The following is a 15,249-nucleotide window of genomic DNA, read 5'->3' on the forward strand; positions in this document are numbered from 1 at the left end:
CTTTGCACATGTAAATTTGGGTGAGAAATCAGCTCAGGCTTAGTGCTGCCTTCAGGCTACTGCCTGTTTTTTTTTTGAGTTCGTTGTGTTGTTCAAGGGGTTTTGTTATGTGAGCCAAAATAAAGCAAAGGTGGTCAGCTCTGTGCTGTGTTTGTCTCCCCTTGTCTGAGGGCTTTGAAAAGGAGCACAGAGGGACGTGGCTAAAAGTAAAACTGCCACTTTGGGTGGGGGCAATGGCTTGGATTGACTTTTCTGTGTGTTGATAGATTTAGTCAAACATCCAGAAGAATGAATAGATTTTATTTAAAATATAAACACAGTATGTGAAGATAAAAACTGCTATAACAAAATTCCCAAGTCATTTGAATGATAACAACCATCATCTAGGATTTGCTGACCTCCAAGAAGAGCTAAATGAAAGCACAAATTTTGCAAGAAAAGGCTTTTGTATTTAGGTGTATCCATGAAGTAGCCCAGAAATAAGAAAATCCAACCAGTCTAAATTTGTTTTAATACCATATTGTGGAGTGGCTGCTAGGTCACTTTTTATATCTCTGAACTGTTACAGTTGCAGAATATAAAAGTGGAAAATTACTTGTAGGAAAGGCTCCTGTCAGGTACAGCAGCACCAGAGGCTGCACAGAACAATTTCATGTGACAGATAAGGAGGAAATATCTTTTTTTTATTATGACTTTTTATGGATCACTAGGAAATGGTTACCCTGCACATCTGCACAGATGTTGGTCACATTTTTGAGGTGTCTGCAAGCTTTCCTCAAGCAAATTCCCTTTAGGGTACTCTGAAGACTAGATTTGGACTCAGAAAATATCTAATATCTGGATTCACTGACATGAGAGAAGCACAGCTGCTCAGCTGGGAGCCTCCCTGGGGGAATTGGTTTGACAAAAGATCACTGCTGCACTATTGCCCAATGGTCTTGGTTCCACATGATGTGGACACAACAGAATTTTCACTTGTCTGGGAATTGAAAGCTGATCTTGATATGAAAAATCAGTGTCTGAGCTCAGAGTTGATGCTTCTCACACACAGCAAGAATAAACAAGGCTGTGACTTATTCACAAAAATCATACAATTTCAGTCTAGCAACTGGTGCAGGAGAGGTCAAGTGTTTCCAGAGCTCTGTTTAAAAAATAACAATCTCCAGCCTCCCATGACAAGATGGGGAAACTGTTCCATCTAGGCAAGAGAGCTAGTAAAAATTCCTCCTTCAGAATTCAAGATCATCAGCAAAGCTTACTGTTTTGTGATTTTCAGCCAGTCAGTTTGGCTGACTTGGGGCTGACACAGCAAGGCACATGCACTGGCACAAGGAAAATGCAGTTCTTGGCTTTCTGGATATTCATGGACAACACACTGATAGAATTTGCACTTCTTTGTTTTGTTGGATGAGTGTAAGGATGAGACACAATCACAAGTTCAATTTAAATCCTTCAGTTTAAAATCCTCCCTGGAAACCATGGGAAAGTGCTTAAATAAAGATTCAGTTGAATCAAGCAGAGCTCAACCACAGTTTTTGTTCCATCCTGAGAAGGGTAAGTCCAGGTAACATGACATTTACATAGCAGAGAGCACTATTTTTAATTGGTTAGATTTCCACAGCTTGTTTTTTTTCTCACAGCTGGCTCCTGTTGAAGGTGGAAGTCCCCTTTTTGGTGGAATATTTGGTAAAAACCAAAATGTTGCTATCAAGGCTTAAAGGAGGCATCTTCTCTTATGATAACACATTCAGTATTTGACCCCATTAGAGCAACTCCTGGTTTTGGAGGACTGGGTCAAAGTGTTCTGCCTGGTTCTGTACCCAGTAACAGCTGGTGAAAACAGACAACAAAAGAATTGTACTCTAGAGAGAGAGAGAAACATGGAAGAGGTCAAAAATTACACTCTGCAGAGTCCTTCAGTTTTCTTTCTTTGTTTTAGCTGCCTTTCTTCACATGCAGTAGTCATCCTCAGGGTAAGGTGACAGCAAGAATGTCCCACGCTCCTGAAATGTGGCTGCTTCTGCTCCTGACAGTCCTCAAGGATCGTGATGAGAGACTGGACAAGCACCAGCTTTCAGTGGTCTGGCACAGAGCAGCCGAGTCCCAGGCTTTCTGCTTTCCCCAGTACAGGTGCCCAAATCACTGACAGTCACAAAGGACTGTCCAAAGTGCTGAGCTGGAGTGGACACAGTCATGATGTGTCCACTTCTGTGGACACAGTCAGTGGCTGGAATGAAAATCCAGCAGATTTTTTTGTTTGCCATCTTTCTTGGCAGAAATCTGTCACTTGTATCACAAACAATGCTGCACTGAGGGAGTGATGCTTCCCTTGACACATCTCCAGCTGCCCAAATCATTGGCAGACCTTCCATTTATGCAGGTGCTGTAAAAACAAAATAACTTCTTTCTATAAAATAATAGACAAAAAAACTTGTCCAGAAATTATAATTCCTAGCATTGCTTTTCCTATGTAACCAGTGGAACAAGCTGCAAAGCTATGGAAACACACACTCATGCTGCTGAGAGAGAACTGACTGGGGAGAAGTCCTGCCTGGATACCCAAGACACTGGGGGCTTTCTGTCCTCATGCCACAGCCTGGAAGTGCCTCTCTGTGCAAATGGAAAAAGTGGCCTCCCATGTGAGGGGACAGCAGTGTTACCTTTACAGTGTTACTCATTTAAAACTATTTCAGAGAATGAGATGCACAAAGCCTCTCTGTAGCCAAGAGAATACAAATTCCTCAGGCTTCTCTCAGGAAATGAGGGGATTCTTCCAGCTAATAGATCAGAATTGCTCCAGCTCTGAATTTCTCCTCACCAGAGCATCCTGCCCCACTGACTGGAATGGGTGCCTGGAGAGACTAATCCCACCAGGATGGAGTTACTCTTCTTTACAGTCTACCTTCCTCCCAGTTTCCAAACTCTTTTTCGCCTTTGTATCAGCAAGGTTAGTTTCAGTAGTCCCATTTTGGTTTGCAGCATTCAAGATTCTCACTGCCATGAAGCAACCTGACCTTCTTCATAAGGAGCCAGAAACAAGTGCATTTACAGCAGCATTGAAAAGCAAAATGCTGGGCACTTCCCCAGGGCCTTACCCCCCAATCTACCACACACAACAGGATTGAGAACACCAAATAATGATTGAATTAGGCTAGAATTTCTCCTAGATCCTATCTTTTGTACTAAGGTGGTACCAGCTTTATTTCCTAATAATTTCAGACAGGTACTGTTTTTTTTTCTTTGTTAAGAAAAAACAAAGCAACAAACCTGGACTGATGGAGACTTGATAGCCTGGACAAACTCTGCCTCAGTGCTCAACTACTAAGGGTAATTACCCTTAGACAATTTCCTCTAACAACTAGCTTAAATCTCATTTGTTTAAGTTTGTTATGCCTTAAGTGCAGTGTCAGCTGGGTTAGCACAATAAATAACTTGTCCCTCCTTCTCGAAGGACACTCTGAAGAGGGTTGTTATTGTGTACTTAATCAGCCTGGCCTTCTCCAGCCTAAACAGACATGACCAATCTCTCACCAGAGATCACATTCCTGGAGCATTTTCCTTTCTCTGGTATTGATCCAGGTTGCCCTTAAACTGGGATGCCCAGAACATGGCCCTGAGAGGTGGGACAGCCTCTGTCATCAGTGAGACACCAAGGCTGCTGTCCCACCTCCTCTTCCACTAGTGGAGTGGAGAAATGACAAGGAAGACAGCATCTGGAAAGTGCCTTGGCTTTGTTCCTAATGAACAAATCATGCTACAGCAGCCTTCAATACAAGTTAAATATTTACTCTTATTTATTCACAGAGTTTTGTTTTTTTTTACTAATGGGCTAAATCCAGGGATCTAACCAAGACAGGCCTGGTATAAGTAAGTCTGGAGAAGAAAAGTTGACCTTAAATCAACTGCTTGTGTTATGTTAATGCAGTTCCCAGGAACAAAGGGACAAAATGTCTCCTTATTTTAAGGAGAAAATCCATCCTCCTCCATAGATTATGCTCTGCAGGAGAGAGTGCAATGCCTGTTGATGTTTAGCAAACACAAATGTTGGGGATCAGGCTGCAGTCTGGAAAATAATTGACCATTAACCCACTTTCCATGACTGTCAAACAAGTTCCAGAGAAAGTTTTTTTAATTTAAAGGTTATTTTGCTTCTGCTTGATACTATGAATTGGGTACATTCACAGGATCTGCTACATTGAACTATTCTTTAAGTATGACAGTTTTAGTGAAACCACAGTATTTTCTGCCTGTTCTGCAGAGACACACAGCCAACAGTCATTAGCTTCAGTAGAAAGTACCAAATGAGATATCAGCTAGGCAGATTTCACCCTGTACTCCTGCAAGTCTTCTGTTTTTTTTTTCCCAAATCTGTCTTAATTTTTTTCACCCAATTTTCATTTTTCTCCCTACTATAAGTAACAAATGAATTTGTAAACCAGCTGGCCTGCAATATTGCATTCTTGCTTATAAAAACACGAACATGGTGAGGGTCTGAAGAGCGTGTTTTTTCTAGGAAAGGAGGGTTTATTTTAGAATTGAGTGTATATAGGCTCAGGCTCACAGACATGATGCAAATGACATCCCTGTTAAAGAACACCTAGGATTTAATGCCTAAAAAATGCTTCAGTTTGTATCATCCACTATGTCTAATCTAAAGGCTTGTGCTGAACTTGAGTACTGGAGTTATGAAGTTAGGTCACTTGAGACAAAATATTTTTAGTACTTACAGTTGAGTCCTCCTTGATTTTCTATTGGTTGGCCATCTGTAGAAACAAAGGCATGGGTTTCAGCATGTGGGATAGATAACCACAGTCTTCAGAAAAATGAGATTAATATTAAGCAATATTAATATTATCCACCAAAGCTGAGGGTTCAATGTGCTAAATGTTCTGTAAAATGCAGGCCAATGTTCTATTTGCTTACAACCCCAGCCACCATTTCAGAAAAGAGAGATTTTGTGATTGAAGCAACAGCCCTGCTCCTCATCTTGGGACAGAGTCCTGCCTCACTCTTGGGTTGTTTCTGAAGGAAGGACATGACCTCTACAAGAGCTGTTGCAGATCCTGGACAAGATCACTACCCTGATTTCCCCTGGTCTTTTCTGAGGCACCCAACCTTGCTAACATTGAGGAAGAGAGCCTGCACTGAAAACACGGATTTGTCCATGAAAAGTGTGGTTGTCCCTGCTCTGTCTCTTAGATATTAGCTCCTGGATGGCTGCAAAAGGGCTTAGAGCAAGTGCCCAGCTGCATTGGCAGACTCAGTCTGGTCCACAAGAAGCCTTTTAGAGTTTTTTTAGAGTCACACACGTGGGCAAATCCAGCTACACCAGGGAACACAGGTGAGACCAGCTACATTTCTGCTTGATCCCAGCAGGATCTGAATCATCCAGCCAGTGACTCTAAAGCTCTCAGGGTTGAATTATGCTCTGATTTCTGCTTCAAACTGTGCTGAGTGAGTGAGCTACTGACCCCAGTCCTGTTTCATGCCATCTGTCCAGGAGGAGCCTGCAGGGATCACAGCTCAACAAAACAATCATAGACAAGCCATGGCCTGAACAGACACAAAGTCTGAGTTACTCTCACATTCAGAAATTACTTCCTGTGAGGCTCAGACACAGGAAGAGAAAAACGTGAAGAATAATATATCCTGGGGCACTACTTTTCCTCCCAGGGCACCCCAAGTTTTTGATAAGGGCATGATTTACTGCTGCCGTGTGCAGGCAGCTTAGTCATACTTTATCTCTTCTTGTTGGATAACATCAAGCACTTTGGCAAGTGAAAAAGAATTATGATTTAGTCAGGCAAACAAAGTGCCTCATTACCTCTATAGGACACTAGATTAGAGGACCTCCTTCTCCACAGCCAGCAGATTAAACCAGTTAGAAGACCTATCACAAAGACAATGCCAATGATGCCAGCTGCTTGAGCACCTTGTCCTTTTTTCCCTAGATTTTCATCACTTTCTGTGCCAGAACCAGTGCTTTTCTTCTGCTGTGTGTCTAGAATAAAATAGAAAAGGATGTCATAGGTGTAAATGTTCACATTTCATACCAGGAAAATATTTCACCATGTTTTGCATGCATAAAAAAATTCTGAAGGACTAAAGATTTGTGCTATTCATACCACTGTGATTTTGGTGATTCCTTCTGAGTGAGACTCATCTCCAACTAATTATGTCTAAATACCAGTTTACTCCTCCCTGTCATCATAGTGCATCCATACTTTCTTCCTTTTTCCTCTTTCCCTCCAGCTTTGAGAGACTGTGAGAAAGCATGTTTGGGCTTGTATCTAGACTCAGTTGAAAATAAATCTATATAGAATCTATAATGTAAATCTGATGGTATCCAGAAAAATGGGTGAAAACCTGTTTCCCTGAAGTTAATGAAGAATCTTCACTCATTGCTGCAAACTGAAGGTTTCAAATCACATCACTTACTCTTTCAAGTGCAATAGTGAGGCTTAAAAAAACCCCCCAAAAATAGTAATATGAAGGTCTTTTCCCTCAGAAGACAACATGACACTGCCATTAGGAAACTAATGATGAGGTTATTTAGTTTTTCCTTTAATTTGGGATGACATCATGGTGTATAATCACATAAACACTCTACTGTGCAACTTCTGCTCATGCATTTCTATCATTTCTATCTATTCTATTTCTATTCTACAGTTTCTATCATTTGCCTACAGTCATGGGATCAGTGTTTGGGATGCTCAGGTAAATGAGCTGTGGGTCTCCAGCTACAGTTATGGAAACATTCCTATCTCTTGCACCAGGATGCACCTCTGAGAGAAAATTTTGGCTGGAGGCAGGACCAGGAACAGCAATGAGATCAAACAGCCACCTCCAGATCAGCCTTCCCACTCCAGACAGATTCTCTACACAGCTTTTTGGAAATAATGAACTGCAGCAGTTGTACTGTAACTATAACTTGTTAACAGGTTGGTTTTTTTAAAAAAAGCTTTCTAGTTTTGTGAAGAGTTGAGTGAGTAAATACTTGCTTTTACTATTAATCATCACATCAGCAATAAATATCATTATACTTGTGCTGTTTTACATTGTTCTATTGAGCTCATATTGCCCATTTGCTGCAGACCTAGTTTAAGTTGTGCACTGTATTAAATTGAGTTTTGGAGAAACTGAAAATTGAACTTTGGAACTAGGCAGAGTAAAAAGCAAATGTGAATGTTGCAAGGCCATTGAGTAGGGGGTCAGAAATCATGGATCTGCTGTATGGTGGCCCCTAAAAAACAACCTGACTCCCCAGACCATCATGTTCCTCAGGAACTAAAAGGTTAAGCTCAGAAACTGCCTTGCATGCAAGAGCTTCTCAGTGCTGTTGTCATAACACACTTGGTGGGTTATTCACTTCAGCGTGGAAGAATTAAACATCAAGTCCATGGCTAAGCATAACTAGAGGTTGAAACAAAGCCTGAGATCTTCTCAGCACTTTTTGGAACTACTGAATTTAATGCATAGCCCTCGTTAGTGCACACCTAAGAGACATGCTGGTTGATATTCCTGCTACCTAGAAAACATGAGGCAGCATGAAGGAACTTACAGTTAGCTGATAGATTTTCCTGCAGCATCTCATTCTCTATGGAGCACTCTATCTGCATGTTAGAAGTGGCTTTCACCTTCAGTGTGCTAAAAACGCTGAAAGTGCCATCGTCGTGGGGTATGATCTCTATTTTTGATGGAGACAGGCGGCTGTTGTTCACTTTATTGATCCAGTAAACATTGGGCTTTGGGTATCCATTGCCAGACCTGCAGTTGAAGGTCACCTCCTCTCCAGGGCTGTCACTGTTTCTTATTGGTCCACTGAGTATTGGTTGGCTGTAACTTGCTGGAGAGCAAGAAGAAAAAGAAACAGTTGTTGGCATTTTGAAACATACAGGAAAGGAAAAATTTTGAGATGCATCCTGAAGCCAAACTGCTGGATTTCACACCACCCTCATTGCTTGAAAGAGAAACGCCTGCAGGTTTGGTCTGTAAGCTGAGAGAATCACTGGGAGGGCCAAAAGCTAAAGCCAAAACCAAAGGGAGAAAGGACCAACTTAAGCTGCTGTCATCCAGTCACATGCAAGAGCCCTCATATCCATGAAAAACAAGAGGAAAAGAAACACATGCTCAGTAAATAATTTTCACATGCTTTTTCCAAGTTTTACATTTGTTGTCAGTAATATTTAAATTAAGTGGACTTCACTTCATCAAAGGGTAGTTTGAAAAGTAGTTGAAAGTCTATTTCAAAATTAAAGGTGTGCTTAAATAGAATATTAAAATTGCTCAAATTTGAAAAGCGGAAATGAGAATTTGGGCAGAGTGACACAAGTTCTTACCTGCTAAACTGAGAGCCACTTCTGCCTGGTGAATCACTTTGGGATGTTCAGTTTTCTCCTGCACTACACATTTGTATGTATGTCCATCACTCTGGCTGACATTTAGCAATAGCAGAGAAAAATCACCACTTTCCAACCTATCCCAGAATAACTGAGTCCTGTCTTTAAAGAGAATACACTGATTTGTGTTATCATCTTGGCCAGAGATCAGTGCATGTACAACTGAACACTTCTCTTGATAGGAATCATCAGCTATTTGCCAATACACCCGTAGATTTTTTAATTCCAAGGTTTTTTTTGTATAAATGCAACTTAGTGTGACGTTGTCTCCAAGTTTACTGATGATGTTCTTCTTCTCGAGTGCAGTAACTACAAGATTAAAAGAGAGAAAGAGAAAAAAGGGAGGTTTTGTGGAGAAAAAAGGAATTATTTTCGAGTACATTCTACCACATATAGATTCCAGTATTAGTTTTAAAGCAGGTGGGTGAGTGTGCTCACTTCATAGGCATTCCTAACCCCCAAATTTCCAGTGGCTAATTCTCTCCATGTCCATTTGTCTGTGCATTGTCCAAAGGGAACTTTTCTCTGAGAGCTAACCAGTCTTAATCATTCCTAGCCCCTTGGGTACCCACATTTCACTTTTCAAACTGACTGCAGACACATTCAAGTCCTAATGCTTTAATAATCACTTTTTTTCCTTTTATTTTTTGGGATTTTTTTTTTTTTTTAATTAAGAAAAATGCAAAATAACTCCCCTTAAATCCCAAGAAGTGGAAACATTGATAAGAAAGAGTGCTGCCATTATTTTGAGACACAAAAAATTAAGAAGGGGAGTAAAAGCAGTATTTCTCAAAGCCAGCATGACAAAGCAACCACATTTTACTGCTACTATCAGTGACACCCTCTCAACAAATACTCTCAGCTGGCAAACCAGCACGCCCAGATACCTCCAGTACCAGTTCATTAGACATTTACATCGTGAGGGTCACTTGAGGTAAAGTCATGACTGTATCTGGCTTTCAGAACACTTTTTCTGCTTTCCAGAGGAAAGGTGGCCTCTGCTCCCTGTGAGCAAGGCAAAGGTGGCTGAAAGCTGATACAGAAAGCACAGGTCAGTGATTCCCACAGGGCTGGGCAGCTCTGCCCACAGCCTCCCTGCTGGATCCATCACCTCCAGAGCAGCCAAAACCCCTCTGGTGCAACTGGCTGGTATATGTATATATATATTTTATATATATACAAAGCCGGGTATGAGCTGTGTCAGGCAAGAGAGGGTCAGGCGTGGGGCTGGATGGGAGAGATTACTGCTGGGGGAAGGGATTATGTGGGAAGGGATTGAGGGAAAGGAAGATGACAGGAGTGGAGGTTTGGAAATGTAGAAACAGCTCGTGGTGAGGTGGGAGGGAGGTGTCAACCTTGAAGGGGGACCTGTCTTTGTGAGGCTGGGCTGGACTCAGAAATTGCTCATCTACTCATCTGAGTTGGGCACCCTGGTCTAAAAATTCCACTGAGGCAGGCACAGTGCTTGCAGGAGGAAAGGCAGGGTGTTCACCAGGGTAAACTCTGTGGGTGGGACTGGAAATAAAAGGCTTGAAACGGGAATTGCAACACAATTCCTTGGCTCAGATTTTGGGAAACCCATTGAAACAGTAGGAAAAGTAAAGCCCTGGCAAGATGGGTGCAACTCCATCACTGGCCAGAAACAGGCCAGCCAGCATCTATTGAGAATGAATCTGGTACAGTTTGTCCTGATATTGGGGCCAGGGAGTTTCCTTGGTGACTTTGTTGAGGTCCTTCTCAGTGATTAAGCAAGAACAGAGGAGAGAACTCTAAGAATATTTAAATATCACGAGGTGGTGTGATTTAATTCCACCTTTGTTTTGCAAGGGATATTTTAGAACAGTAGTAAAAGTTAAATTACTAATAGTAGAAGTAAATTTACTAGTAATAAGTAGAATTAAAATTACTGATTTTGGCTACTTGATACCATGATGTATAATTCTACTTTTGAATATACAGGCATGTATATATATACATATATACATATATACATATATGTATATATATACAGGCAGCTCTTATTACTCCACTTCTAAGGCCTTTTGTTGACACAGGGAGATCTCTAAAGCAAGCAAAGCAATCCAAGCAAGAGCATCCATAAGGTCCATTGCTATTCTCTGCAATGAAACTGATAGAAATTGATTGTGTCTTCTTTCCATGATGCATGTCAGAGAAACATTTCACACTGAAGAATTCTTCAGTATGTTGTAGAAAACACAGAGATGTTCATATTGTACATTTTACAACTACTTTGTGCCCTTGGCCAAACGTATTAAAGGGAGGGCAGTTTAATTTTTACTGAGTTTTTCTGAACTTACCAGTTTTCAGGATATGAAGGAGCAGTAATAGAAATCCATACCTAAAACAAAAAGCAAACGAGTGTTACAAATGACTCTGCATCTCTTTTGTTTAAATAAGCAATAAACCCAATTTTGATTGTTTTAATATAGTGGCAGAAGTAGGTAAATTAGGTACTGCTCCCACGTAGTGCCTCATTAAGGATTTGCATTTTTGACAGCTGCAAAACTTCTCTTTATACACCTCAGCAGTGGTTTGGTGGCCAAGGCCATGAATAGCAGCAAAATGCACTAATATTGGAATCAGGGCAGAGGGCATGAGGCTGGTGTTGGGCCTGTCTTTTCTTCTGAAAGAATCAATTGGCTTGCTGGACAAACAGGCTCTGGAGTCTGTCTGAGTCACTGGGAAGGACAGTGGCTGCACAGGTCAAAAACAGGTTTTCCAGTCTTTTGCTGAAACTCAAGGAGTTACGGTTTTGTCTGGTTAAATGACAAACAGCAGCTGGCCATGCTGCCCACCAGGCTGTGCACTCAGTAAAAATGTGTAAACAGGAAACCTGCTGATAGTGGAGAGCTGTGCAAAGGTTTTTGATGGGAAGAATTTGATGTGTTTGATTACTCAGGAGGGGCAAATCTGTGCAGGGGTTTCCCCGAAGGAAAGGATGCCTCAGGAAACACAGTTTAACCCATTTATAAAGTCCAAGTGATTTATCATCCTCATCCCACAGGGGTTTTAAGGAAGATAAATGGACTGTGAGTTACTTTAAAATGGCCTTTCACCACCACACCTAGTTACACATTGTGTTCTCTTTCCTCCAGACTGCAGTAGGAAGGGAAAGAAGGATGAAGGAAAGGTTTTGGAATGAGATGTCCACCTTGATATTGCCCCAGGTGCAACAGGTGCAATAAAGCTGAGCTGACGGGCAGAGGGACAGGAGCACTGGGCTGTCACCAGCGTCCCCAGCTCACCTGTGCAGGCAGGACTGGGGCCACACTCCTTTCCCAGGTACAGCTGGCTGCCTTCCCCCGGTGCTCTCAGCCCTCAGCCAGGCCCAGCACTGAGCCCTGGGGCAAAGGGACAGCTGCTCCCACAGGCCATTTCTATCCAGGACTGAGCTCGAGTCTCCCACCCAGACCGGTCACTGCCTTCCCTCCAAACCAACCCTGCCCTGCCTAGCCCTCCTCCCTCCAAGCCCTAACCTAAGCTCACTCCCCAGCAGCCACTTCTCACTTTGCTATGTTTTACAAAATCCCCTCTCTTCCAGGCTTCCTGCCCTTTTCCCACAGCTTCTGCTCCTTTGTCCAGCCAAGCACAGGAATTCATACATCACTTCCCAGGCACAAGCTGTGCTTCTGCCCAGCTTTACTGCAATCACCTGCCTGGGCACAGCCTGGGGCTCCTCTTCTGCAGAGGAGTGTCTCTAATTCCCACCTGCCCCTCAAGAAAATTATCATCTTCCCAAACATATTCAGCTTCCCATGCAGAAAGCGGAGGACACTCCTGACACAAAATCTTTCTCTATTTGAAGGCCCATTTCCAGAGACTGAGTTGGAGAAACTTTAGTGGAGAACCAGTCTGAATTGTATTATTTTTTGTATAAAGAAAATACTTTATTTTTTTTTTCTGTGTCTTTTGAAATTATTTGATAGATGAGGCTTGAAAAGTTTAAGTGGATGCCCAGTGTAGAGAATTTCTGCTCTATTACTTCAGTAAATCTGCAATCCATCTCAAACCCAAGGAAGCACACCATAAGCATTCTGTTCTGCCTCTGACAGTGGCTTTTACATGTGGATTTGTTTTTTACTTCTGTTGTATTTTTTACATTGTCATCACTTTTGTGCCAGGCTTTTAGAGGTCTGTCTTGGCAAGCTCAGCTCATGTAGTCCTAAATCTTTCATAATCCCATGCCGGTGTTATTCCCCACCCAAGTTAGAAGCTATGGATATAGCAGCTCATTTGAATAGATTGATAACAATAACTGACTGATCCTTATGGGACTCTCTAGGGAATTCCCCCTGGTAGGCATTTGCTAATACCAACAGACATTTAGATATTCAGCCAGAACTGATTCTCATATGTATGTACACAACGCAGACCTTGATTTCTGATTTTAATAAGTGATGCTGCAGTCAAGGTTGGACAGATCAGAAATGCATCATCCTCCTACTTGGAGGAAGTTGCAGATGTGGTTTGTGGAGTCAGCGTCAACCCTCAGTGTTTCCCTGGAATAGTTTTAATTCCAAGCTTTAATTGGAAAAAGGGAGAAATGCTCTGCCTGCTTTTGCCTCTGTGTTCACTCAGCTCCCATGCCCATCACACTAGCAGTGAGCTTAATTAAGTGCTGGCATAGCTGCACTACCTCCTTCGGTCTTGTTTTCCTAATTAAAAAAAAAATAAAAAAAATATTTTTTAATGTTTCAATTCTTTCCCACACCTTCCTCTTCTGCAAATTTTTAAAATGTTGTGTGAAACAGGAGAAAGTTGCACTTCGCTTTTCATGCATTCTTGCTTGGTGAGAGATTCTTCCTACCTGCACCTCAACTTTTTCATCACTACTCATCTTAAAGCCATGGGATGTTCTGTGGCACACTCTAGCCAGGCAAGAGATATCCCGATATCCAATAACAACTTTGGGGGCTTTGCTCCGCTGCTGAGACCCACTTTGTCCCCTAACCTTGTTGCGACACGGCTCTTCTCGACCAGCAGGTGCCCTGAGCAGGTCACCTGCGGAGCTTTTCTAACACCTGCTGTAAAGCAGCGCTACCCTGGGCTATAGAAGCCAGATGAGCCACATCCCATCGCAACCTTTCAGCTGAAAATATCCCGAAAAGGCCTGTTACATGCCCTGGATGGCCGCGTACGGACCGGGACCCCGGGCCGGGCTGCCGGGGAGCTCTGCCAACACCCGGCTCCCCGGGACCTGTCCCGGGGCCGGGGGTCGCCCCTGACTCCAGTTAAGCAGCCCAACCCCCGGCAGCGCTTTCCTTGCCCCCTACAGCAGCAAACCTCGCGTTTCCCTAAGGGGGATGCGCATCCCTGCCCGGGAAGGACCCGCCGTGTCCCCGCTTCCCGCCGCGCACGGAGCGGCAGCAGCGACCCTTCCCCCGCGACCACCACTCACCCCCGCGGCTTCATGGTGCCGGAGCCGAGCCGAAGAGCCGTGCCGAGCCCGGCCGAGCTCAGCTGCCCGCCTTGGGCCGTTCCCTTTTCCCTCCCACGCCACCTCCGCAGGGGATTTCCGCCTTGCGGCGCGGGCGGCGGAGCCGAGCGGGACCGGCCGCTGCCCGTCCCGGCCGCCTCAGCCACATCCCCGCTCACCCCTTCCCACAGCATCGCCGGCGCCGCTGCATGGGGGTTCCCGGCTCCCGAAAACCCTTCTTCTCCCCAAATCCGTGTTCCCTCGCCGCTGCTGGGGAGCCGGACCTGGGCAGCTTTTGCCATAGCTCGGGCACGGCGGCATCCTCTTGGCTCTGCGAGGCGCTGGAGATCGGTCCCCAGCCCCGGGGGAGGGCAGGGACCGCGCCCGGGGCGCCCCGGGATCTCGAAGAATCCTGCCTGGGAGCCGGGAAAGTTGTGTTTCAAAGTGCATTAGGTGTATGTTTGCATAAATAGCACATTTATTCTAGATTTGTGTTTTGTAAATAGCTGAATGGGATTTGATAGAGAAGAGAAGCGCACCTGGAGCTGTGGTAGGTGTGCTGGTGAGGGGGTGTTTTAGCACCACCCGGCTGTTTGAAAGCTGCGGTTCCCAGCCTCGGCAGTTTCATTTTTGGCTCCACATCAGCGTTTGCCTTGTTTGCTCTCAGGATCTTCAACCCAGCTGGCACATCTTTGCCAACGTGAGCATTGGTGGCACACAGCACAAAGCTGTCACAACATCAGTCGTTAAAGTCTGCCACGTTCGTATTCTATTTTTTCTTGTTTTTAGTCACCCTGGGAATGCAATTACGTTGTGCACAAGGAACGTGAAACTCGGGTTGTGCAAGACCCAACGCCATTTCCGCTGCCAGCCAGCAGCAAGAAGGGGGATTTCAGTTTTGGGTCTTAAACTTTGCACTACTTCAGCCTCTCTGTGTACCACTGACACCTGCAAATCAGTGATCACTTTGGGAGGACAGGCTTAAATTTGTGCTAAATTTAAAGGAAGATAAACATTCTATGCAATTATGCCTGAATCAGAACATATTTTCAGCAGCCAATTTGTGTCTTCCACTGAAATATTTCCTGATGGGATATCTTAGTTTGGGAACTATTCTTTTGATATTTTAGATGTCAAAAGATGTTTAGATGTTACTTTTTAATAAAAGGCATTCGGTGAATGTTGCACATGGTATCAGTTCTTTGTGGCTAAAAACTTCCTGACTTTAAAAGCTTGTGTTTTTATATGTGACTTTTAACACTTCTGGATATAATTTTTTTCTTTCTAAGATGCATAATTTGAAAGAACTCTTCTGCTGTCCTTTGCAGTGGTTTCTGTCCTGCTTTTTTCATACATATGTACCAGTTTTGGTGGAAAGGAATTTCCCAATAACCAAGAAAGGCAAATGTGTCT

The 15,249-nt window shown here is 43.5% G+C and overlaps 1 protein-coding gene across 1 annotated transcript; it reads right to left on the reverse strand.

Annotated features, from left to right (window-relative positions):
- Positions 1–279: 279 nt before the first annotated feature.
- ICOSLG (inducible T cell costimulator ligand) lies at positions 280–13,889 on the reverse strand. The gene is made up of 7 exons (XM_005526608.3): positions 13,819–13,889; positions 10,718–10,758; positions 8,340–8,708; positions 7,562–7,846; positions 5,825–6,001; positions 4,728–4,763; positions 280–2,383 (listed from the first exon to the last, which is right to left on the reverse strand). Exons 1-7 carry the CDS (start codon positions 13,830–13,832, stop codon positions 2,373–2,375), a joined length of 933 nt encoding a protein of 310 aa, XP_005526665.3. The 5' UTR covers positions 13,833–13,889; the 3' UTR covers positions 280–2,372.
- Between the last annotated feature and the right edge of the window lie 1,360 nt (positions 13,890–15,249).

Source organism: Pseudopodoces humilis, chromosome 2 (genome assembly GCF_049639895.1).
Source record: "Pseudopodoces humilis isolate 2021_Gansu_Grassland_sample_001 chromosome 2, ASM4963989v1, whole genome shotgun sequence".
Taxonomy (NCBI): domain Eukaryota; kingdom Metazoa; phylum Chordata; class Aves; order Passeriformes; family Paridae; genus Pseudopodoces; species Pseudopodoces humilis.